General features: G+C 42.2%; 1 protein-coding gene across 2 annotated transcripts in view; it reads right to left on the bottom strand.

Moving 5' to 3' along the window:
* The window catches only part of LOC134542798 (fatty-acid amide hydrolase 2-like), a 48,110-nt gene extending 24,202 nt beyond the window's left edge, over positions 1-23,908 (bottom strand). Inside the window, exons 1-3 of one of the 2 annotated variants that reach the window (XM_063387332.1) lie at positions 23,862-23,908; positions 2,995-3,175; positions 2,218-2,437 (exon numbers count right to left, since the gene is read on the bottom strand). In XM_063387332.1, the coding sequence (XP_063243402.1) occupies positions 2,218-2,437; positions 2,995-3,168 (394 nt within the window). In that variant the 5' untranslated portion in view covers positions 3,169-3,175; positions 23,862-23,908. Of the gene's footprint in view, positions 1-2,217; positions 2,438-2,994; positions 3,176-10,892; positions 11,219-23,861 lie in introns of those variants that run through there. The other variant, XM_063387331.1, reaches the window with a different exon arrangement.
* Positions 23,909-24,324: the final 416 nt, after the last annotated feature.

The raw sequence follows: 24,324 nt of genomic DNA, 5'->3' as shown, positions 1-24,324 counted from the left end.
AATATAAACGAAACACACGTTGAACAAAAATTGTGAAAATTGTAGAACTAAAACGCTTTACGCTCAGAACACGCCATTTATCGCAGGTGGCGCTGGAAGCGAGAAAACAACAAAGCAGTACTCGCGCGTGCGTTTATGTAAAACGGTTTTGAGTTACTCTTTAATTGTGATCTTGAACAAAAAACTCTACAAAACTTACAGTTGATACTATTAAAATTTATAATTGGAGCATTCTTTTATAGAAATACGGTATTATAACAATTAGAAAATATCACAAAGAGTTAAAGTGATTGTATCAATCAAGATTAACACCGTATGCTAAAGATGGTCTTCCTAAACCAAAAGAAATGAGCTTTAGTACAAATTTTTTTATCAACATTATATGCAGCTTTCTGAGGTAATAAAGCAACATTTAGGTAATATGTACATGTATATAATAGTCTATGAAGTGTGTGTTGGTACTGAGGTTGTTACGAAACAATGCATTACGATGTATCGTTCAGTCTCTGTAAACAAGTTAGTGAAGGTATCATTACGAGCGTACATTTTAACGACAGTTCTCAGACTTGGATAAACCGGTAGAAGGAAATATTTCAAGCTCAACTTCGTGGAAAAGCTATCCCGGAAAACATCTCTAAAACCGGTTCGAGGAAACGACCTGTGTACAATGACTGCACGCTCGCTTCTGTGCAGGTTACATAGAGGGTGCACAACAGAAGCGTATAGAGTATTAAGTGCATTCTACTATCCTAACCTGCTCATTACACGAATACAATTGGAGGGTTTATGCTGTGGGACTTTCTTATGGGCGCTCTCTATTCATAATGTGACATTACACTATATCCTAGGGAGGAATGACAGGAGAAACAACACACAGATACACGTAATTCCATCATCTGATGGCAACACCCATGATAATATAGAAATTGATATTCCGGACTATAATTCAGCGAAGATGGAAGCCAGGACATCTGGATGACAGTTTAGTCTGTGTCAGAGAGTAATTTTATTTGGTTTCATTAAACACTCTGAATTACTTTGAAGCGAATGTAAGCCTCCTTTTAATTAGAGATATCCAATAATACTCATTTACAAAAATTTCAGAACCGATAACACTCTTAACTAAACAAATGTATTTTTTTGCATATAGCAAATATTTAAATTTTCAAACTTTGAACAAAACCTGTTTTTTTTCCACCATGGATATAATTACAATTTTTTCCTATAGCATGATGATTTAAAATATACTGTTTATTATTTTTTGCGAAACTAATTATTTTTCTATGACATTGCCAAGAAAATAAACATGTGTGTGGGATGTAACTCCACACAAAAATATTGGTGCCAGTTGAAACACCAAATAGAAAACTAGGATTTAAACTAAAAAAACTCAAATAGCCAGTGAAATCTTCCACATAAGAATACTAAAGCATATTCATCCCCACTGGTTACCCCGTTAAATAATTATGAAAACTTGTTGGGGTTTTAAAAAAATTACAGCACACCTTACAATTAACACAAAACAGGGTGCACCTTAGTACACAGCATGCCTGTTCTACCGACGCGACAACTGTCAGACATGGAGGGTGACACTATAGGGGGTAAGGAGGAGGGAAGGCGGAGGGAAGGACGGAGGGAAGGGCGGAGGAAGGGCGGAGGAAGGCGGAGGAAGGCGGAGGAAGGCGGAGGAAGGCGGCGGAAGGGCGGAGGAAGGCGGAGGAAGGCGGAGGAAGGGCGGAGGAAGGGCGGAGGAAGGCGGAGGAAGGCGGAGGAAGGCGGAGGAAGGCGGAGGAAGGCGGAGGAAGGCGGAGGAAGGCGGAGGAAGGCGGAGGAAGGCGGCGGAAGGCGGCGGAAGGCGGCGGAAGGGCGGAGGAAGGCGGAGGAAGGGCGGAGGAAGGCGGAGGAAGGCGGAGGAAGGCGGAGGAAGGGCGGAGGAAGGGCGGAGGAAGGGCGGAGGAAGGCGGAGGAAGGCGGAGGAAGGCGGAGGAAGGCGGCGGAAGGCGGAGGAAGGCGGAGGAAGGCGGCGGAAGGCGGCGGAAGGCGGAGGAAGGCGGAGGAAGGGCGGAGGAAGGCGGAGGAAGGCGGAGGAAGGCGGCGGAAGGCGGAGGAAGGCGGAGGAAGGCGGAGGAAGGCGGCGGAAGGCGGAGGAAGGCGGAGGAAGGCGGAGGAAGGCGGCGGAAGGCGGCGGAAGGCGGAGGAAGGCGGAGGAAGGCCCACCTTGCAGAGAGCAGCTCTCCTTGACGGTGAAGGGCACGCCCAGCAGCGGGGAGTCTCGCCGCAGCTCCTCCTGGGTGCTGGCCCCCGAGGCCACCAGCTGGTCGACGGCCCGGGCCTCGGCGAGGGCCTCCTGGAAGCGGTGGTCGGTGACTGCGTGGACCACGGCGTCCACTTCCCTCAGACGTGACACGTAGGCGCGCACCACCTGCTCGCTGCTCAGCTGCAACAACCGCGACAACAATCACTCACAACTCCTCACATTCGGGTTGTCATCAGATCACAGAAGATGTCTACAGCCATTATTCCCTCACAGCTCCGCCCAGACTACACTGCCAGGACTGGATCGGTACTAACTCAAACAGTGCATTCGGGACTGATTAGTTGTGTGCGATTGGCAGGCGTGTTACAGCCAGGGGTGTAGCCAAGGGGGGGGGGGGGTTAGTTGTTCAACCCCCCCCCCCCCTCAGCACCAAATCTTTTATTAATTTCTTATTCATCACTCAAACAAATTTCATATTAAAATTAATAAAATTTTTACCATTACAATATTTAAATTTAAGAATCGAAAACTGCCAAAATAGCACTATTTTACACCTTAAAATCCAAATTTTATTTTCCCGGGGGAGGAATCCCGTACCCCCCGCTTTTATACGGGGGGGGGGGGGGGCATGCTTCTTAACACCCCCAATACACAAATCCAACTATTCCACCGTTGTTTTCCAAGTTTCTTCTGTGAATGTAACCGGTAAAGACCTGCACAGACGACATGTGGCGTACCTGCTGCGACCGTATGCCCTCGGCGAGCCTGGAGGCGCTGAGGAGCAGCATGGGGTCCGTGGGGGGCGGAGCCCGGGTGCCGGGGTACCAGCGCCGCCACAGCCAGTACACGGGCAGCGTGAGCCAGTACAGCAGCAGCTGCACGGCGCCGAACAGCCTCAGCGCCACCTCCATGTCCGCGCTGCAACAAGGATCCAGCACTAGGGACCGGGGAAATTCGCAGATTCAATGACCTCTAGGACAGGGCCGGCGCGTCCATACAGGCGAACCAGGCAACCGCCTAGGGCGCCAAGTAGCTGGGGGCGGCGCAGCACGACACATAACAGCTCATATAATATGTTTAACGATTATTGAAACTAGATGAAAATGGGTTTTTGTAACAGTTTTGAATGTTTATATTGATATAAGTAATTATTTAAAGTCCACGGTGACCTCTTTATGATTTGTAATAAGTAAAAAAGTAAAAAAAACACAAGCCTGCTCACATTTGATTGTTGACAAAATCTTAGGCTTACGTGATGTATTTTGAGGCAAGGACATTTTTTTTTGGGTGACTGGCCCAGGGGGGGGGGGGCATTAAGGTTTGTCGCCTAGGGCGCCAATTTACCTTGCACCGGCCCTGCTCTAGGACAGCCTCCATTATCCTCTGCACTTCTCAAGTAAACACACGTGTTCATTGGGTACTAAATTGTGAGTCGTCTCCACTGGGTAGCTTGTGATTCGACGCTTCTTTGGTCGATGGTCTCTCTTTGGCCCAGAGAGCTCCAGTTAAACCGCGAGCCAATAGCAGAACCAAGCAGAATTGTACACATGTTTGAATTTAAGCCTATCACGAAATGAATCCGCGAATTTTTCCGGTCTCTATCCATCACGTGCACGATCTATTGCACTTGCGGGACCAGCACGTGCAGCCTGAATGGGCAGGACTGACTCGGCGTGGTCTTCATGTGGCGAGATGGACATGCCGCTTCTGCGTGGTTCAAAGGTATTTGGTGTTTGGCCATGACGAGGGGCCGAGAAAAACCCGTCTCAGTGTCGACACCACCGTTCAACAACCACTGGCTGTCCCCTCCAGTGGATGCCTTCCGAACCAACCACATCCCTGGGACCCCTCAGACAACACGGACATCCCTTGATCCGCTCGAGGAGTTGCAAACAAACGGGCTCCCCAATTTGGAAGCCATCTTAGAAGGATTTTTGACGTGGCAACGTCTAATAAATCGATGAACGCCGGCTGCACGCACGAATAAGTGTCCCGTTACGCTCATTGTACGCTTGCGCCGCATCTATCTCTCTTCCACTCGATTGGAACAACCATCGATTTGACTTTTTCCGAGGCACATTAAACTTGAAACACTCCCATTCGTTTCCTACTTTTCCTATCATCGTCCTATCCTTAACAGAATAACACAGATTGGAAGAAGTTAAATAGCAAACATGTATAAAAGTTATAGTTAAAATTATCTCTTCGTTAAAGTAATAAACATATTTGAATGAATGAGTGCAAATAAAAGTAAATTTATCAATTAAATTGTAGATTTCATTTCACTCCTCCTTTGTATCCATACAAAATAGTGATAATTCAATAAAAATGGTTCAATTTTATTCAAAAAGTATGCAATCATTTCATCAATGTTTTGTAATGACGTTGTCACGTTAAACTATCGTCCGTAAACCGACTTTACAGACAACCATTTTTTTTAAATTTTGGTTTCCACCCACCGCCTCTTTGGTAGCCTGACTTACAGGGATTGTATTCCTATCAGACAAATGCCGCCAATCTGCCTGAGACAATCCGCCTTGGAGGAGCCGGGGCGCGAACCCGGGTCCTACAAGTCACAAGTCAGTCCCTCTTCTCCAGAGCCAAAAAGTAGAACGGCAACCTGCAGTCTTTTTAGCTCCAAGGCTATTTACTCTAGTCTAGTCTGTCACTAACAGGTGCTTACTTCTGGCAGTTTATTTGCGAAGCAATCATGTACCTACGTTAGGAATTTAAAAAAGCCTGTGAGCGTGTGTTTTTAGTACACGCTACAGGTGTGTAATATCTAATCTCGGTAACGAGTAAATTCATGTGTTCTCATTTTGCAAAAACACTTTTAATACGAAACTTCGTCACGAAATTTAAAGTAGTATTCTTTAAAGTAATGCAGAGTGTGATAAATATATGCAAAATGTGTCGCATTTCTCATTTCACTACCCCGTTTTAAATGTACTGAATGCAAAGTAAATATTTATTTACACTTGATGAAAATGTAAAATATATTATTTTGAGATTAACTGAAAAAAAAATACAAACAAATACATTCATAAAAAAGGTAGTTTCATTTCTTTCCTCTTAATTTATACCTGATGGTCCGCAAAAGACGTTTCACAAAAAAAAAAAAATCTACAGTAGTGTAACGATACTACCCATTTTTTTTCCCTCCAACCAATCCTAAAATAGTTTATTAACAATTTTCACGTATTCGTTGCCGACATTTCCTATTAAAATTACACATCACGCGCGGATGTAACTTCAAATATCTTACAAATAAGGAAGACGTGTAATTTTCCCCAACGACAGCGAACACGCAAATATATAAAATATGAGACAAACTTCCAGTACTCGCCAGTGATGATTAACTCCCAACCTCGGTAATGAGGTTTCAAATACACTTATAATACGAAGATAACTACTTCCTTAACAAAGAAATAACCACACATCAACATTGTCGACTCCACTGTTACCAACACATGAAATAATACTTGTTTCCAACCTCAGTGGCCTACTCGTGTGACGTCATTATTTCCCCTACTTATTTTTACATGTAAATAGATTCCGCGTTTGCCGCTATCGTCATATATAATTGTCCCAAGAAGAATTGCGATTTCGTGGCCTACATCAGCAATTACGTTTTCGTCTTAAGAATTTTTAAGCTGAACAATTTTTTTAGCAAAGGTGACGTTTTTCTAGTCAGAATGCATGACACCTGATATAAAACGTCGCATAAAAATATGAAATATATGTTTTAGAAGCACAAGAAAACGGCAAGTAAAAACCACATTAGAAAATGATTAGGTTTTCCTATAAATAAATGAGCATTAGGCCCTGCTATCAAAAGTAGGCCTAGTACTTTACAAAAGTAAAATAATACTTACAAGCAACTGCCTTATCATAAAGTGATGAGATTTTTGTTTTATAAATAATTAGAGCAATGAAAGATTTTTTTAAAAATGCTGTGAAGAACTGTGTGTCCATTTATCCCAGCCATGTATTTAGGAAAATAGTAAATTATAATTAATAGTGTTTTGTTTTAGTTAACTTATGAACAGAAAGAGTTTTCTTTGGAAAAAATGTGTGCACTTTAGTGTTATCAAAGTACTTCTCATCTTGTGACAACGGTCCTTTTCGGCGTAAAGGAGTGTCGTTTCACAATTTTTACATAATTTTCATTTGGAAAAAACCACGTATTTTTGGTGTTCGTTTGAATTTCGTACATTGATGACATGAAGTCCGATCAGGGGGCTGCCCTGCGCGGAATCTGCGGTGGACTCGTCAATGCGAGGCTGACTCCTTGTGCAAGTAGTGATCACGAGCTCTGTTGTCTCTGCTCTCTGTCCTCTCGCTTTGCGGTTTGGCTTGTCCCTCAGTCCCGGGCAACACAGGGGGAGGCTGTGTTTGAGGAGGGACGAGAGAAGGCTTTAGGGACAGTACAGTCATGCCTGGAACATTGTAGTGACTCGCTGGCAAGGTAAATATGGCTCTCATTCGATTGATAAAACAACCCCCCCCCCCCCCACCCTCAACCATCCACTACCTTTTCCAAGCCTCCTCCCCTGTGTTAAAGATGATAAGATATTTTGAATTGTCTAAAAAAAAAATTGGTTGTCTGTGAAGTCGGTTTACGGACGATAGTTTAACGTGACGTCATAACAAAACATTGATGAAATGATTGCATACTTTTATGAATAAAATTGAATCATTTTTATTGAATTATCACTATTTTGTATGGATACAAAGAAGGAGTGAAATGAAATCTACAATTTTATTGATAAATTTACATTTATTTACACTCATTAATTCAAATATGTTTATTACTTTAACGAAGAGATTATTTTAACTATAACTTTTATACATGTTTGCTATTTAACTTCTTCCAATATGTGTTATTCTGTTAAGGATAGGACGATGATAGGAAAAGTAGGACACGAATGGGAGTGTTTCAAGTTTAATGTGCCTCGAAAAAGTCAAATCGATTGGTTGTTCCAATCGAGTGGAAGAGAGATAGATGCGGCGCAAGCGTACAATGAGCGTAACGGGACACAACGTAACTGGAAAATGTGCGTAACGGGACAATGAGTCATCCTTTTTTCGTGCGTGCAGCGGGCGTTCATCGATTTATTAGACGTTGTCACGTCAAAAATTTGGAAATTTACTTTCCAAATTTTTTCTTTATTCTCATGTTCACTGGGGCCATAACCCTCGATTCTCGCGGCTAACTGGTGCCTGACTCCCCTGCTGTGTTCATCTCTGCTGTCGTCGTTATACACCTTTCCTTGTAGGCTTAGTAGTTAGTAGTGTAATGATTATAGCGTTCGGCTGATAAGCTAAAGGAAAGTGGTTTAAAACCGTAGCTGTAGAAATTCTTTTAACTTTTGTTAAATTAACTATTACTAAATTATACAAATAGCCCTTACACAAATATATGACTACTTTTTTTAGTGTTTAGTATTGTTAAAATATTAATTATATAGCTCTGTCCACATAATTATTTCATAATATATGGACCTAGATCCTCTATACATAAAGTAATATTAAATTATTACGTTTGTTAAGAAATTATTTTCCAAGAATTTGCATATGTAATAAAAATAAAAATCTATAATACTGATAGTGTGCAACTGTACAGCTGTTGTGTGGCATATTCTCGACTTCGTTTATCTTTTTAAATTTATTTTATTGCGAACTGGTCTCGACATTTAAAATGTTAGTTAAATGTATTTATTGCAATTTTTATGTCTTAAATTTGCATGTTTTAACCTTGTATTTAATAGCAGTGTGATGAAACTATACAGTTATTGTAACTTCACTGCAACATCAGCGTAGCTAATTTTTGTTATTTGCATATTATCTTCGAATTATTTTAATATACCCCCGGGAACTCTTATGGACAAAGAACTTTACAAAATGTGCTAATGTTAAGAAAACAACTAGATGATTGTTTCTTTACTCCAAGTGCAGAAGTGTCTAGCGATGTAGGTACAGTCTTCCTGAGCTATTATCCATGACGTTGGCTTCATGCCAAAGGTCAGAACGACCACCTCCTTTTGTTTTACCGCCGCAAGTGGTAAGCTATCGACGTATTTATTTTTTTGTTTTGACGTGATAAACGTCTTATAAATCGATGAACGCCGGCTGCACGCACGGAAAATTGTCACGTTCCGCCTGAGCCGAGCGTGCAAGAGCCGGCCAACCACCGTGCGAGAAAATCTTCTGTAATATCAAACAGGTTAAGGTGGGCTTTTTAACTAATTGTTCGTGATTATATTTAAACAAATTATTTAAATTATATTTTGCAAAAACTGTAAATAATATATGAAAATTAAAAAGTATGCAATTTTTCATCAATGTTTTCTTATGACGTTATCACGTATAAATTATCGTCCGTAAACCGACTTTACAGACCAACAACCCCCCCCCCCCCCCCACCCGGATGTTATCCGTGTGGTTGTATTCTGTTTCTGTTACCGGCCACGTGGTTCACTAAGTGAATAACTGTCAGCTGTCTGGAGCATGAGGAGTTTCCTCATCTTCCCAGGAAAGTATTCATCTCACAGACGAGAAAGCCACACCCGAAGTTCCCCGAAGTTCGTGCTCGCTTTTTTTCCCCCGTTCTATCTCAATGTATAGACCGGCGTGGCATTCAATTTTGCGGTCAATTAGGATAGGTTAGCTACATTATAAATACTTTAAAACATTGTGGATGGTTGGTCATATTAGGTAAGTATAGATAAATTAAAAATACTCTAAAATCATTTTATGGTTGCTTAGCAAATAACTTTTTAATATGTAGCTATCCTGGGCTAGGAAACTGTTTACATGATTTCACAGTATCTTTAATGAAGCTATCCTAACCAAATCAACCGTCCACAATGTTTTAAAGTATTTATAATGTAGCTAACCTAACCTAATTGACCATTAGTTATCATGAGTTACAATGAACAAAAAAAAACTCGAAGATGCACGATTGGGCGTTTGGCTCTCTCGTCTGTGAAAAGAAGACTTCCCATCTTCCCAGCAGCCATGGGGGTAAACTCATCGTTTCAAGAGAGCTTTCTTCTCTAATATTTCTGTCATGTGAAATTCACTTCGGCAAAACACAGCAAAAGAATCTTTCGTCATGTGACCTAAATTTTATTTTGTTCACCGTCAGACTGCAACCTCGAAATTATTTACGTTAGTTAGATAAATAAAAAAAAGTTTTATATTTACAGATAATGCATTAATTATCAACTAAATGTAAAGGTTAACTTTATGGGTCCCAAATGATCATAAACAAGTAAAATATGAGTTTTAAAGGTTTTCTTAAAAATGTTAGACTCAAAGAAATGAATTTATAATACTCTGTAACAAAGCTACTGCAGGTTAAATATTGTTTAATGCTATCATGGTTAAGGAATAATAATATATTTACGAAAAAGAAATATATGAAATAGCTTTTATAAAAATTTTATGGGTTAAAGTATTGACTGTTGTTTTGTTTTTAAATGTGCATGACCAGTCAGCCTTTTGTGTCTACAAATAAACCTTTCACCAAAACTTAAGATTTTATGGAGCTTAGGTCCTTGGTAGCATTCCCTACTAGCTTCACTACAGGTAAATTCTTTATCAGTAAGAGTAAGCTATCATTCAAAACTAAATAATTTATAGTCATATAACGTGTGCGGACACTATAATGTAGGCCTATTATATTTTTAATGAATTTTAACAAGTTAGGCAGTATTTTAATGAATACTCCTTGTCAAATAATCAAGTCCAATCCTGATTTGATTATTTTTTTCAAGTCATTTTTTTGTTTTTAATAAAAATACGTTTCATTTTATAGTTTAACCTTTCGTTCTGCAAATCGAATGATTCGATAGTCGACGTAGCTGCTCCGGTAGCGAATTCTAGCGGTGGGTGTGGACCTATGTGTGTGTTGCGTTCAGAAACTTAGTGATCTTTATTGAGTACTGGTCCGTGTAATTGATAACCTTTATTTATGGGGAATATTTGTGATGAACATTGTTTATATGTATTATTTATTTTATATTTTATTATTATTTATTATTATTTATTATACGCATTGTGTGTTTATAAACTGTTTACAAGTTATTTATATAGGTTCCCGTATGTATAATTTATAAATCATTACATTATTTTAAAATGGATTAAAATTTATATATATTATTTTACAAAATTGAATAGTTAATTTTATATATTAATATTGAATCCTGAGTATTTATTTAATTAATTGTTTTTTCAAAATAGTTCAGTATCTAAAATCAAAACGAAGTAAACGTCTTGCGCGCGTACATAAGTAGTACACACGCCTTTTCCCAATCAAATGTCCCCCAACGCGAGAATGGGGAAGCCTTCTTTTCACAGACGAGAGAGCCAAACGGCCGATCGTGCATCTTCGGTTTTTTTTTGTTTCATTGTAAATAAATATGGCGGTGTTGATAAAAGGATAGTAATGGTCAATTAAGTTAGGTTAGCTACATTATAAATACTTTAAAACATTGTGGACGGTTGATTTGGTTAGGATAGCTACGTTAAAGATACGGGAAAAAAGCACGAACTTCGGGGAACTTCGGGTTTCGGCTGTCTCGTCTGTGAAAAGAAGGCTGCCCGCAGGAATGAGCGGAAGGACACTCACGGCTGTCAGCAACACGCGCGGGCTTGCAGTTGAGACGCCGCGGGCGCTACAGAGGCTGACACTCGGTCAGCCTTCACCGACTCCCGCCTCGGCACTGGCGACACACAGGGAGAGAGAAGCTGTGCTACTGGCCCACTCGCCGACCAGCGCGCTTGCGTCACGCCCTGGCTGGCCGCCCATTGGCCGACACACGTCAGCGCTGGCAGGCCACGTGACGTCTCGATACCGCGAAGCTGAGATCCTCTTAGAAAAAACAGGTTTTCCACACGAATCCCGGACTTTCCACGACCAGAATTTCAAAATGTCCTTGAGTCGAAAAGAATTACAGAAAAACCAGCCTACCCCATCTCCAAAGCTGACCTAGAATTGTAAATGCAAAAAAAAAAAAAAAAAAAAAAAAAAAAAAATTCAAACAGAATCTTGCATGTCATTTGATAGTGGGTATGACTATGCAATACATAGTACACTATCTTTTAAAAAAATACGTTCACGGTGTGGATGGTGGTAGACTCGAGGACGAATTTTTTCCCGCATTGTGGAATTTCCATAGACTTTTTTTCCCGTGATTTCAAGTAAATTCCCTGACTTTCCAGAATGTGGAGATATTGCGTCAAGTATCATTACAGTTTCCGTGGCCGACTTAGGAAAAATTCACTCCCTTAATACGTCACCCATAATTTAAGAAGTTTTTAAAATTCTTTATCTTACAAACTAGTTTCTATACTATACAGTAAACACGAATACTCATCCGGAATTTAAGCTCTATAATAATTTTTAAAGATTGATTTAAGGAAACCACCCGATTGTTGCGAACACGCTCTATGCCTTTATGTCAAACAGTGGTGACTCAAACTGTCAGCTTATATATTTGTTTTCTTAAAGCACGATTTGTGTAATCCAGTAATACGTAATTTAAAAAGTTAAAACAAAATCCACAGTCGAGTTAATATATAAGTTGTTGTATAAAACTATCCTTACGTTTTCCCAATTTTAAATTACTTTTTACTTTAACTTTTTTTATTTTACCAAATATTTTCTAGGGCAGTTTCACTATCTTAAAGTTCCATTTGTCACAACAATACAATTGGCATGCCCCCTATTTTTTTATGAAAGTGACTATATTATATAAGTGTGTTTATGTTCATACAGGTAAGTTCCACCATCTTCCTGTGAAAATTTCGTTGCATGGTGCGCGCGCATCTTAAAAATTCACTCTCATCATTTTTCCGTAACGCGCCTATAGAACAACTTCGAAAAAAATAATTATCGTCACCATCACATATCACCTGGCAGATAGGTTTTTGTTTTAACAAATATTCTGTGGCGACAGCAGAAAAAAAAAAGTTGTCGTTGGAAAGTGCACGAGAAATGAGTACCAACGCCACACACTCGTAGCAACAGCAGGGATGCCAACTGGAAAGTGAGATCCCCCAGACCTCGACGAGCAGGAACAAGCCAGGACCTGCGCAGTCGACGTCGTGCTTGATGACGCACGCGGAGTTAGTTGCGAGTGATTTCCGCGGTTGTGGACAGCGCGGCGATAGCTCGACGACACACGACGCCACTATCTGCGACGCACGACCAGCAGACAGAAACAGCTCGCGCCCCCCCCCCCCCCCCCCAAGAACTGCGGAGGGCAGAGTCCTGCGAGGCGACGACCACAGATATACTCCGACCTTGCGGCCGGCATTTCTCAACGTTCCCCTCCCAATATGCGCCCTTGAAGGGTAGTGTGGTAGTAACTTCCAGTTCAGTTTTTTAATCATTCCAGAGTTTTTTTTTGACGTGACAACGTCTAATAAATCGATGAACGCGGGCTGCACGCACGAAAAAGGGTCCCGCTACGCACATTGTCACGTTACGCTCATTGTACGATTGCGCCGCATCTATCTCTCTTCCACTCGATTGGCCTATGCGTCCGAGGAGAAGAAAGACATCGGCAGCACACAACTTATATCTACACGTGAACTGTTTCGTCGACTATTTTTTATAAAGTGAAGTGAAAAGTTAATATGGTTTTCATTGCTTATTTCAACAAAAATTTCGGTAATAAATGTTAATTATTCTTGCATTTTAAAAAATCTGATTACTAGTATAATTTCAAGTATTTATTCTTTTATTATTAAAATAAAAATGATTCAATTTTATTCATAAAAGTATGCAATAATTTCATCAATGTTTTGTTATGGCGTTGTCACGTTAAACTATCGTCCGTAACCGACTTTACAGACAACCAATATACAGAACTGTGAGGGATCGCTCCTTGTTGTTGATCGGGAGGGTAGTATTAGGGCTTCGGCGCCGACTAGATGCCAGGGCATGGTCGCCGCTCAGCTGCCCAGACAGTTACCTGTGTGCACGACCACAGCTCGCAGTGCGGGGACCCCGCGCCCATCCGCTGCTTCCCGCCACGCCGTCCGTCAGCTCTTTGCTTCCGACACCTGCCGACGTGCTTTGTCGAGTAAAGCAGGACGGCCATGTTCGTTTTGACAAGTTGGATGACTCGAGTTTCCATGAAATATTTTGCTCATGGTACGGGTTACTAAAATATCTCGGATGTTAAGACGCCTCGGCCATAGGCAGCACGGACTTCTGTTTTTTTCCGGAGATGTGTGGACGGAGCGAGTGGACGGAGCGAGTGGACGGAGCGAGTGGAAGGAGCGAGTGGAAGGAGCGAGTGGACGGAGCGAGTGGAAGGAGCGAGTGGACGGAGCGAGTGGAAGGAGCGAGTGGAAGGAGCGAGTGGACGGAGCGAGTGGACGGAGCGAGTGGAAGGAGCGAGTGGACGGAGCGAGTGGAAGGAGCGAGTGGACGGAACGAGCAGCTGTCGGCGCAGAGAGTCGAACACCGGCCTCCAAAGCGGGCGTCTCGCTTCACTCGGCGGGGAATTCATCTGTGACTGCGGTGACGTCATTGTATGGCAGTTTCGCCCTAGAGCGGCGACTGCCGTGGGCCGAAAACACAAACAAGCAACTGATGTTTTGCAAGATGTTAATATTTAGTCCGCATTTGGCGGTTGGTTGTGATGCCTGGGCGATAACTGATCAAACTCGCTGGATTGCAAAGATTTTGGATCTGTTTTCAAGCGGGTTTTTAAATTTTAATGTTACCGGGTTGCAGATAACCATCTGTTATATTCTTGTGTGTTTGTACCACTCGGTATTAACAAGGGGCAGGCATTTTTCTCAAAACAAAAAATCTGAAGATTGAAAGATATACAGCTAAACTTAGTTAACACTGGTTATCGAAATCGTTAAGTGATACTAAATGTTTGTTCAGTCATTAAACCTGGCAAACATTGGTTAATTTTTATTCCGAATTTCTTTCATCAGAAAAAAAAATCAATATTGTGTTTGGTCTCCCTGAAGAGAAGACAGTTGTAATATTTGGCGACCCGAGTGAGGCGTTGCGTGGTCTCCGCGAGCGGGCTAGGTGTGACAATTGGCACCCTGGCCGGCTGATGTGTTTGCACGCCCGTTGGCGCCGGTTCGCACATGCGCAGTGCCGTCTGCGCGGCTCTCGTCTGCGCAGACAGACTCGTTAGCGCCTCGTCGTGGTCCGTGGAAGTGAGCGGCTGTCGCCTACATGCTCCGGACGTGTATTTTTTTTTTTACGTGACAACTTTTAATAAATCGACGAACGCCGGCTGCACGCACGAAAAAGTGTCCCGTTACGCACATTGTCCCGTTACGCTGTGTCCCGTTACGCTCATTGTACGCTTGCGCCGCATCTATCTCTCTTCCACTCGATTGGAACAACCATCGATTTGACTTTTTTCGAGGCACATTAAACTTGAAACACTCCCATTCGTTTCCTACTTTTCCCATCATAGTCCTAACCTTAACAGAATAACACAGATTGGAAGAAGTTAAATAGCAAACATGTAAAAAAAAGTTATAGATACAACAATAATCTCTTCGTTAAAGTAAGAAACATATTTGAATTGATGAGTGCAAATAAAAGTAAATTTATCAATTAAATTGTAGATTTCATTTCACTCCTTCTTTGTATCCATACAAAATAGTGATAATTCAATAAAAATGATTCAATTTTATTCATAAAAGTATGCAATCATTTCATCAATATTTCATCAATATTTTGTTATGACGATGTCACGTTAAACTATCGTCCGTAAACCGACTTTACAGACTGCCAATTTTTTTTTTTAAAGATTCAAACCACGTTTCCCCTTAATTAATTAATTTTAATAACGCGAATAATAACGATGTAGTCGAAGTTATACAACTACGTATGTATAAAACATCGGGACAGACGCGATGCACTACTCACGTGACCAGATATCTAAGCAAGCTAAACGAATATCAGCGAGCGAACCGCGTATTGGCTAACAATTTGGAACGATCTTGGAAGCAACGAGTGAGTTTCCACGTGAACAATAAAAAAAAAACGGAGACATTTTGAAAACACGAACGTGTAAACATTACTACTATTCGCGTGTTAATAAAAAAACGGCAAATGTCTACAGTGGACATCCTTCTTAAAAGATGCTAAACGAGTAAATAGCTTAAAATTTTTTAACTGTCATATTTGTCAAGTTGAGAAGAAAATATTTTTTTTTTTGCGATTTTTATAATGTTTAATATTTGCCTGGGGAATAAACACTGTGTGTGCCGATCATCGCTGGACCCGGAGACCTTGGCTCGAATGCACAAAAACCTTCAGAGCCAAGATGAATGTGCATATCTAACACCTTGACTTCTTTGACATCCACGATGTCAGGGTTCTGATGGATGCTTCAACTCTGTTCGTCATCACAACACGAGAAATGAGAACTCGTCTCAGGCACCCGAGCGTGGCTCCCGATGTCGACGGTCAATATGACATTGACGTGACATGAAGTCGGTTTGGCCGTGACGTCATTCAAGGTCTCTAACCCTGATGTCTATCACACTTCGACCCCATCGCTCAGGGGAGCCATTTTATACTCCTGTCTCCTGCTGCTACCTACAATGTTTCCGAGACACAACCTTCAATTGTGATTAGGAAATGCAGTAAGCTTATCTCTAGAATGAACTGCGCGCGTTGGCGAAGTCTGATCATGCTGAAGGATCATCTAACAAGTGCAGGGATGTCCACGCAGGATTGCTGACGAAGGGAATCTCTCGGCATCTGTGACGTCATGCCGGCAGACAGCGACGACAGCTTATATCTCACCAACAGCTCCCCGGCTCTGGAAGATATAGTGCGTAGGTCGGGTGGAGACCGCACCTCGGCTGCGAGAGAGAGAGAGAGAGAGAGAGAAAAGAAAGAGAGAGAAAGAGGGGAAAAGAGGAAAATAGAGAAAACGAGAGAGATAGAAAGAAAGTGAGAGAGAAAGAGAGTAAGCGAGAAAAATAGATAGAAAGAGAAAGAGAGAAAGCGAGAAAAAGAAATAGCAAGAGAAAGAGAGTGAGAAAGAGAGAGAGAAAGTAGTTTCGCAACTGTCCTGCGGGGTTCGTAGCCAAGCAGGCATCCAGCCACTTCCTCGCTCGCCCCTCCCGTGTTCAGGCCGTTCAGTAGCCACGCCAGTCAACTCAGAACACGGTCTCACGTCAGCACGACCCGAGCAGAGGCGAGCAGGAAGTGGAATGTAATTACTGAAAATTCATTACCTACATTGAGCAAGTGTCGTGTTAGATTGTATCACAACTTCTTTCTGATCGTTAACTGCTCGCCACTGGCATGACTGGAAAAACTGGAAAGTATGTCACGATCAACATAAAGGGGAAGGATTGCCAGGTACGCAGCCCGATAGACCCTAATGTTGTTTACTGGTTTGCCATAAATAGGGACTGGAAAATTTCACCTTTACGATGACCTTCAGTCCTCTGTGTACTCGGAAAAAATAGTGCCAGTTAATTAGGTTCGTTTCCGTCGAGGCTAAACACCAAAAATAATTGAAGATAAAACTAAGTACAGACGGAGTACGCAAGAGTTCGCCCAAAAAATCTAACTCTAGACGATTGTAATAGTGCAATTTCTCACAGTTTATTGGAGCTCACAGGGCGCCGCTACAAAGTGCGCGGAACTTGCAGCACAAATAACTGCTAGTCTTGCGCTTGCGATGCAAATGGAAATTTTTTCATTAATGGTTTTATCTTTTAAAGATTTGTGCAATGGGAGTGCATGACTTGATGTAAGCTTTCGGACATACGCCATTGCCAAGCTGTCGAGCCTGTTTGCTGTTGATCGGGGATTTGACTGTGAGTCACCCAGAAATGACTCCCTTACTGCGACATTTACAGAGAAAAGTCAAGTTATTGGAACATTGTGATAGATCAATCATTTTATTTTCCGACTTCCTCAGAGAAATATGCGTACCGGGTCCATACCGGGCATTGATATTATCTTTGAAATATTTGTGTAATGGGAGTGCATGACTTGATGTAAGCTTTTGGACATACGCCATTAATGGTTTAATGAGAATTATTATTTAATTTTACACCCAGTAGAACATTGTAGACATGGATGATTAACTAATTATATATCCCCTTCAGTGTTCAATCACACAGGACTGTACATGCGAGATGGATTCTCGCCCGGACAGATCATTCCGACCTTACGGCCGGCATTCTCACGTTCCCCTCCCACATATGCGACCTATCAGGGTAGGGTGGGAGTAGCGTTCCAGTTCGCTATGATTAGACATTCCAGAGCTTTTAGTAAACAGAACTGTGAGGGATCGCTCCCAGTTGTTTGATCGGGAGGGTATTAGGGCTTCGGCAATGACCAGCGGCTGGGGCCACCAACCCAGCATAGTCGCCGCCTCAGCCCCTCTACCGCGCTCAGCTGACCAGACAGTTGGCTGTGTCCTGAGCCCTGAGACTTTATCAGCACTGCTGTACGCCTTCCCCGATCTCCCGCCCGGACAGCGGGGACAACACCGCGACCACACAAAGCTCTCTCTCTCTCTCTCTCTCTCTCTCTCTCTCTCTCTCTCTCTGGGATGGTAGCTCCGAGTTTCCCCGCCAGGGGCGCGCGGAGCGTCCGGGAAAGTTGGCGTGCCACAGCGGCCGAGCGACGGGGCAAGTCACGGTCTGTGACGAGCGCGCACGCGAGGAACTGCCAACAGCAGACTGGCAGACTGGCAGACTGGCAGACTGGCAGACTGGCAGACTAGCAGCTTGCGCGATATTGTCTGCATCTCACGCAGCAAGGTTTCTGCAGGTGCCCCGCCTACCTGGGAACACAGGTGGCGTGCACATCCAGCGCACATCCAGCGCACAGCAGCTCCTCCGCGATGGCCGCAGAGAGAGGAAACACAGAGGCAGGAGTTCCCGCGGCGAGGAATGGCAGTCGTGACCGCGGCGTGGTTCTTCCCGGGGACGAGGCTCAAGGTCACCGCCGGCGGCAGCTCGCCCTGTTGCGTCACGTGACCACCGGGTCGCACCGCGTGAGAGCTCCCGCACGGCCGGCGACAGTTCTTTAACTACACTCCGGGTGTTGCTGCCAAAATGAAACACACATTTCAGACTTGTTTTTTTTTGACGCGATAACGTCTTATAAATCGACGAACGCCGGCTGCACGCATGAAAAATTGGCACGTTCCGCCTGAGCCGAGCGTGCAAGAACCGGCCAACCACCGTGCCAGAAAATCTTTTTATAATATCAAACCGGTTAAGGCGGGCTTTTCAACTAATTGTTCGTGATTATATTTAAACAAAATATTTAAATTAAATTAAGACATTTATTTTGACGCGATAACGTCTTATAAATCGACGAACACCGGCTGCACGCACGAAAAAAATTGTCACGTTCCGCCTGAGCCGAGCGAGCAAGAACCGGCCAACCACCGTGCGAGGAAATAAATCTTCTATACTATCAAACACGTTAAGGAGGGTTTATTTTAACTAATTATTGTTCGTGATTATATTTAAACAAATTAGTTAAATTAAATTTGCAAAAAAAAACTGTAAATAATATTTGAAAATTAAAAAAGTATGCAATTTTTCATCAATGTTTTCTTATGACGTTATCACGTAAAATTGTCGTCCGTAAACCGACTTTACAGACAACCCCCCCCCCTTTTTTTTCGTTAAAGGTTCTTGCAGTGAAAAAAGATTTGATTTAAAAACTTTTTATTTATTTATGGATCCAGGCCATTGCTTGAAGCCTAACATGTTTGTCTGCGATTTATTTTTATTTTTATTGCTGTGTTCTCTTGTGCTCCACTGTTATTGTCATTGTGTTGTCCTGATTGCGTGTTCGGTTGGAAATCATCTCTGTTCGTCGCAGCTTTGTTCACGGTGATTTGTTTGTCTACATTCACAGTTCTCGTTGCAACTGTGTGGTCGTCGTCGGCCCAAGCGCGCCTCAGCAACCACAGCCACTCATTGTCTCACTCTCTCACTCTCTCACTGTCTCACTCACTCTCTCTCTCTCTCACGCTAGCGCCTCGGGCCGCGAGCGGCCAAGACAACACAGCTTTGATTGGCGCCTCCGAGATAAAGTCTACAATATTATCTCCCTCTATCAGCGATTGTGACAGGTTTTAAAGTTGGACTATTAACTCCATTATATTAGACAAAGCATCAGTTTCTCATATCAATCAACACCGCACTCTCAAGTTTGAACTGTTATTCCTTGTCGGAATGTCAGAAAAAAAATATTTTACCAAATTATTCACATGTTATATTAGACTAAAATGCCAGCTGAAAATCTTACGTGTCAACAAATTACTTTAAAGTTTGATGCCAGTTTTAGTTTTTTTTTAAAAAATAGTCTACAAATACATATTGAAACACAGAACAACGCAACTAAGGAAAATATGAGAAAGAACTTGGCGGACCTACAGCCACAACGACTTACCTGGAGTGACTCGAGTAAGCTCGGTGAACTCAAATAAGGGATGGTCGGACCAGAGTTTGAACCCAGGTGTTCCAGAATTGAAGACCAGCGTCTCACCAAAGCGCCATTCAAATCCGCCTCTTGACGAAATCGGGAAGATTGATTCCAAACGTTATATTATCTTTGGTTCGTCTTTTCGTTTTGTCGTGTTTTTGTCTCGTTTCAACTGTTGTGCTGATTTTTTTTGTGTTCAATATTTTTGTGCTGTCATCATTTGTGTTTTTTTTCGTTCTCTTAGTCCATTTTTCTTTGTTTTTCTTTGTTTGTTGACCATATTCCCGTTATGGAATATTATGAGGTGTTTATATCATGTTGACGACAGCAATTTTTTGCTTAATTTGTGTTTTTGTCTTTTGGGTTCTTTGTAGTTTTCTTCTACAGACATACATGTGCTTAGCAATGGCGTATGTCCAAAAGCTTACATCAAGTCCAAACGTTATGTTGGACCAGCGTCATGTAGTAAAGTCTGGCTCCTGGGCGTGGCCCTTCAAAGCTCAGCGAAACTAATGGCAGATCGCGAACTAACTGCACCAGTATTCCATACACCCCGGGCTCAGCTTTGCGCTGAACGGAAGTTTCCTATATAACTGAATACCATTCGTGATTCTCTCACGTTTTCAAAACGTCGTTTACAGATTACGATCATTCCGTTTCTTTTAGGAGCTTCGCGTGTGTTTGGCGCATAACAATGACGTAAAATTTCGTCGCATTTGACGGTTAAATTTGAAGTGGCGAGAATGCAGAACCCAAACAAATGAATTTCCACCAAAACAAAGCATTTCACGTGCGTACTCAAAACAGAAAGATTCGTGTGCTATATACCTTTTTGATATCCCAGAAACGTTAGTTTTTCAAAAAAAGTTAAATTTTGCGTGATCCAGTAATAATTATTTGAAGCAAATAATCAAAATTTCGTTTGGTTTATGGTCACAACCTATATCACTGTGTGTTGGACATACGCCATTGCTATTTTACATGTTTTGATTGTCCGTTGTTCAGTTTTTCTCTACGACACACAGTGTGTACTAGCAATGGCGTATGTCAAACATAATGATTCAAATAAAATTAGTATACTCATAACCGAGATACAATTTCACAACATAAGAAAAGCACTTCGCAACCAATGTATTATCGAAAACTTTCTGACAGTGTTACAGTGTCTTGGACACATAGATTTTTGTACAACTGTGACGATCAGTAAATTGAGCAAAACTTAACTTGCAAAGAGACTCAGAAATGCTGCACCTGAGTTCTATTTCTTCCAAACCACGTCGAAATGATTTTTTCTTTATATTTAACCAACGACTTTCCCTATAGGCTATTTATAACAATGATGTGGTACTCAACAATTATTTTTGTGAAGAAACAAGAAATTTAAAACGCTGAATTCATTTCATTATATTTATTTTACTGCAAAACTATTTGTATCGGCACTATTTATCCTATTTTAGGTATGTAAAATAAAGTTCTCGTATACGTACCCCTTAAAACCTTTCAAACTAAAAAAAAATTCTGAATTTTCAATTGTTCTGCTACGTATAAAGACTATCAATGATTTTCCCCCCCACTAATCGCTGAACTCGCGAATGAGCTACCGAATAATGAGTTAATCGTTGCGATCAGGCACGCCTGCGAATCAGAGGTCGTTAAACTGAGATTACGTTTATCAGATTGTCCGCAAGGCGCGCTTCCAACGTCGCAAGGCCGCTCTGGTCACCGCTCGTGCGGAATCGACCAGCCCTTCAGCCCTGTCAAGCCAGTGTCAAGCCAATGTCAAGCCCGCGTCAAGCTAGTGTCAAGCCAGTGTCAAGCTAGTGTCAAGCCCGTGTCAAGCCCTTGTCAAGCCCTTGTCAAGCCCGTGTCAAGCCCCGTGTCAAGTCCGTCAGCCCCCACCACCTCGCGCTACACGGCCCAGTCTAGCTTGTCCTGCGGTCGCCTCGTGGTTCGAGCCGTGCACAAGATTACATATTATACGGAACTGCTTGGACATGGCTAACTTCATTTTATGAAATGTGAAGCACTATATGTTAATTTTTCTTTCAAAAATCTGCATAATTGTTGAAATAAAGTTTTCCATGAGAATATAGAGCTACGTTCGTTGTCATAATGTTTGGTATCTTAGCTATAAAACAGAAATATTGTATCAGACAGCTACGTCTGTGTTTCTACTCGATGAACCAGAACATGAAAAAAGGGCTCATTAAATTTAATACATTAGCTAAGACAGGATAACTTGTAGAACAATATTCAGTTATTACTTTCACGACGTTAGATATATGGGACAGTCGTGATATATTCGCATACTTCAATGTTAGACGTGAAAATTGATCCGTAAGCAACAGACCTGTGACGGCGTCAGAGCTGGTTGAAGGGTCACAAGGTGCCTCTACCTTCTCCTGACGCGGCGTCGAGATGAGTTTCTCCAGTTTAGGTTTTAAGTCATTAATGATGATTTCCTAGCTCACCGGAGATGTAATATGCTGAAATTAGCACGGTCGACAGAACAATCATACCAGAAATGTAAAACTGATAATTTTTCAGGCTGGAAGATTGGTTTATATCAGTGAAATATCATCCACCAAATATTCAGTACAGACTAGAAATGACTGCAGTGAATTCCACCATGTTTGATTGATATTTCCTCTGACAGAATTTTAAGGCGTGGCACTGCTTCGGCGAGTCCTGGGCCAGGACTTGGTCCGTCAGCAAACCCGCAGGAATGCGTCGACTTGTCACTCCCGACAAGCACTCGCGCGAGAGACATGAGGGGCCTTAAATGCTGGCTGCTGGTTGGATACTAGCTTTGAATATATATACTGTATAGAAGTCGCCAGCCCAGGTTAAAATTTCTAATACGGTTTTGAGGTATTTAGTTAATTCACCGCCGCAATCGCCACCATCTCTAGGGCATCGACTTGTGGTGATCCCTAGCAGACAAGTGTCGAACTCTTCTAACGCCCCTTCTCCCCCCCCCCCCCCCCGGGTTGAACGACCTTGAGCTGCAGTGAATGATGGATGAGGGGTGCGGGGTATGACAGCAGGCGACAACGCTGCGCTCTAACGTGTAAATAACAACTAAGACGATACAGGGCGTTACGGCAGCGCACTGCAGCGGTGAAGTTCCCAAGCTGCTCATCATACGCTTCTGAAAAAGTAGAGTAAATCCTATCCACTCGCGACTTCTATACAGTATATATATTCAAAGATACTAGCCCCCAGCCTGGTGCGAGGTTAACAGCCACGTTTTACCGAGGTGCAACTACAAGCTTTCCTGCCCCCACACTTTACCTGTACTTTACACAACACACGGCAAGCCTTTTCTTCGGCTGATTATCGGACTGTTGTCACAGCAGATACCTAACACGCTTGCCCCTGGTTGCCGGTGGACAGAGACTAAGGACTCTGCAAGGCTCGCTACAGCAGCGAGGACATAACTTTTTTGTTCACGTTGCGATCATCTCGAAATTTTGGCTTCTGGCAGCACAAATTGAGCACTAATTCGTGACATGAAATTCAGTTCAAAAAAATTGATATTTTCCTTGGTTGGTCGCCAACTTGACGTCAAGTTGGCGACTAACTTACTATATGCTATAACCTTTTACGTAATGCCGCAAAAATTCTGTTTTCTACAGCACAAATTAGCACAAATTGAGCACTAATTTTTGACAAATTTTGACTTTGAAATTCCAATGTGTGGTTGCCAACTGTCAATTTGCTTCAAACATATCAAGGGCTGTAAGTTTTTATGTAATGCAGCACAAATTCTCTTTTTTACGGCACAAATTAGCACAAATTGATATTATATTTTCCAAATTGGTGTTTATATCCTTGTTGACAACAGCAATTTTTTGCTTAATTTTGTGTTTTTTGCCATTTTTGGATTTTATTCATATATTTCTTTATTTTTATTTTTTATTTTTTCTTCAACAGAAAAAGTTTTTAGCAATGGCGTATGTCCAAAAACTTACATCAAGTTTAGCACAAATTGAGCACTAATTTTTGACAAATTTTGACCTTGAAATTCGAAAGTGTGGTCGCCAACTTGACCCACGTACAGGACAGCGCAGCAGGTCCGTGCTATCACGGAGGAGTTGTCCCGACGACCCCGCCAGCTGTACTCACCGGGGGCAGGTGCTGGCTCGGGTCTCTGCTCTGCTGCTCGTCGCGGGGACAGATGGCGACTGTTGCTCGGAAGGCGAGGATCCCCCCTGCCCCCTCCGGCAACTATCACCTGCCCCCCTCCCACACTACAAGGACCCCCCCCTCCGGCTGTTCCCCAGGCGTCACGCTGCCACGCCCACACCAGCCACAAGTTTTCCTTTCCATCGAGGAAACTCTAAGTGTATACACGTTTTAACCCAAGGAGTATAGAAGTAGAGAGAGATTTCACTCCCAGGCTGAACCTCTTTCCTTATTTTTTTTTTTCTCGAATAACCACCACTATGTAATGTAATAATACCAACAACCAGCGTGAATTAAAGCACGAAAAAATGTATTTTAAATACGTATTTTATTAATGCATAATGTTAAAGTATGGTTTTAAATAGTTTTCGAACGGTTTTTTTTATTTATTATATGTACGTAC

The sequence above is a fragment of the Bacillus rossius genome, assembly GCF_032445375.1.
Source record: "Bacillus rossius redtenbacheri isolate Brsri chromosome 9 unlocalized genomic scaffold, Brsri_v3 Brsri_v3_scf9_2, whole genome shotgun sequence".
Classification (NCBI taxonomy): domain Eukaryota; kingdom Metazoa; phylum Arthropoda; class Insecta; order Phasmatodea; family Bacillidae; genus Bacillus; species Bacillus rossius.
This window is presented reverse-complemented; position numbering and strand designations above follow the sequence as displayed.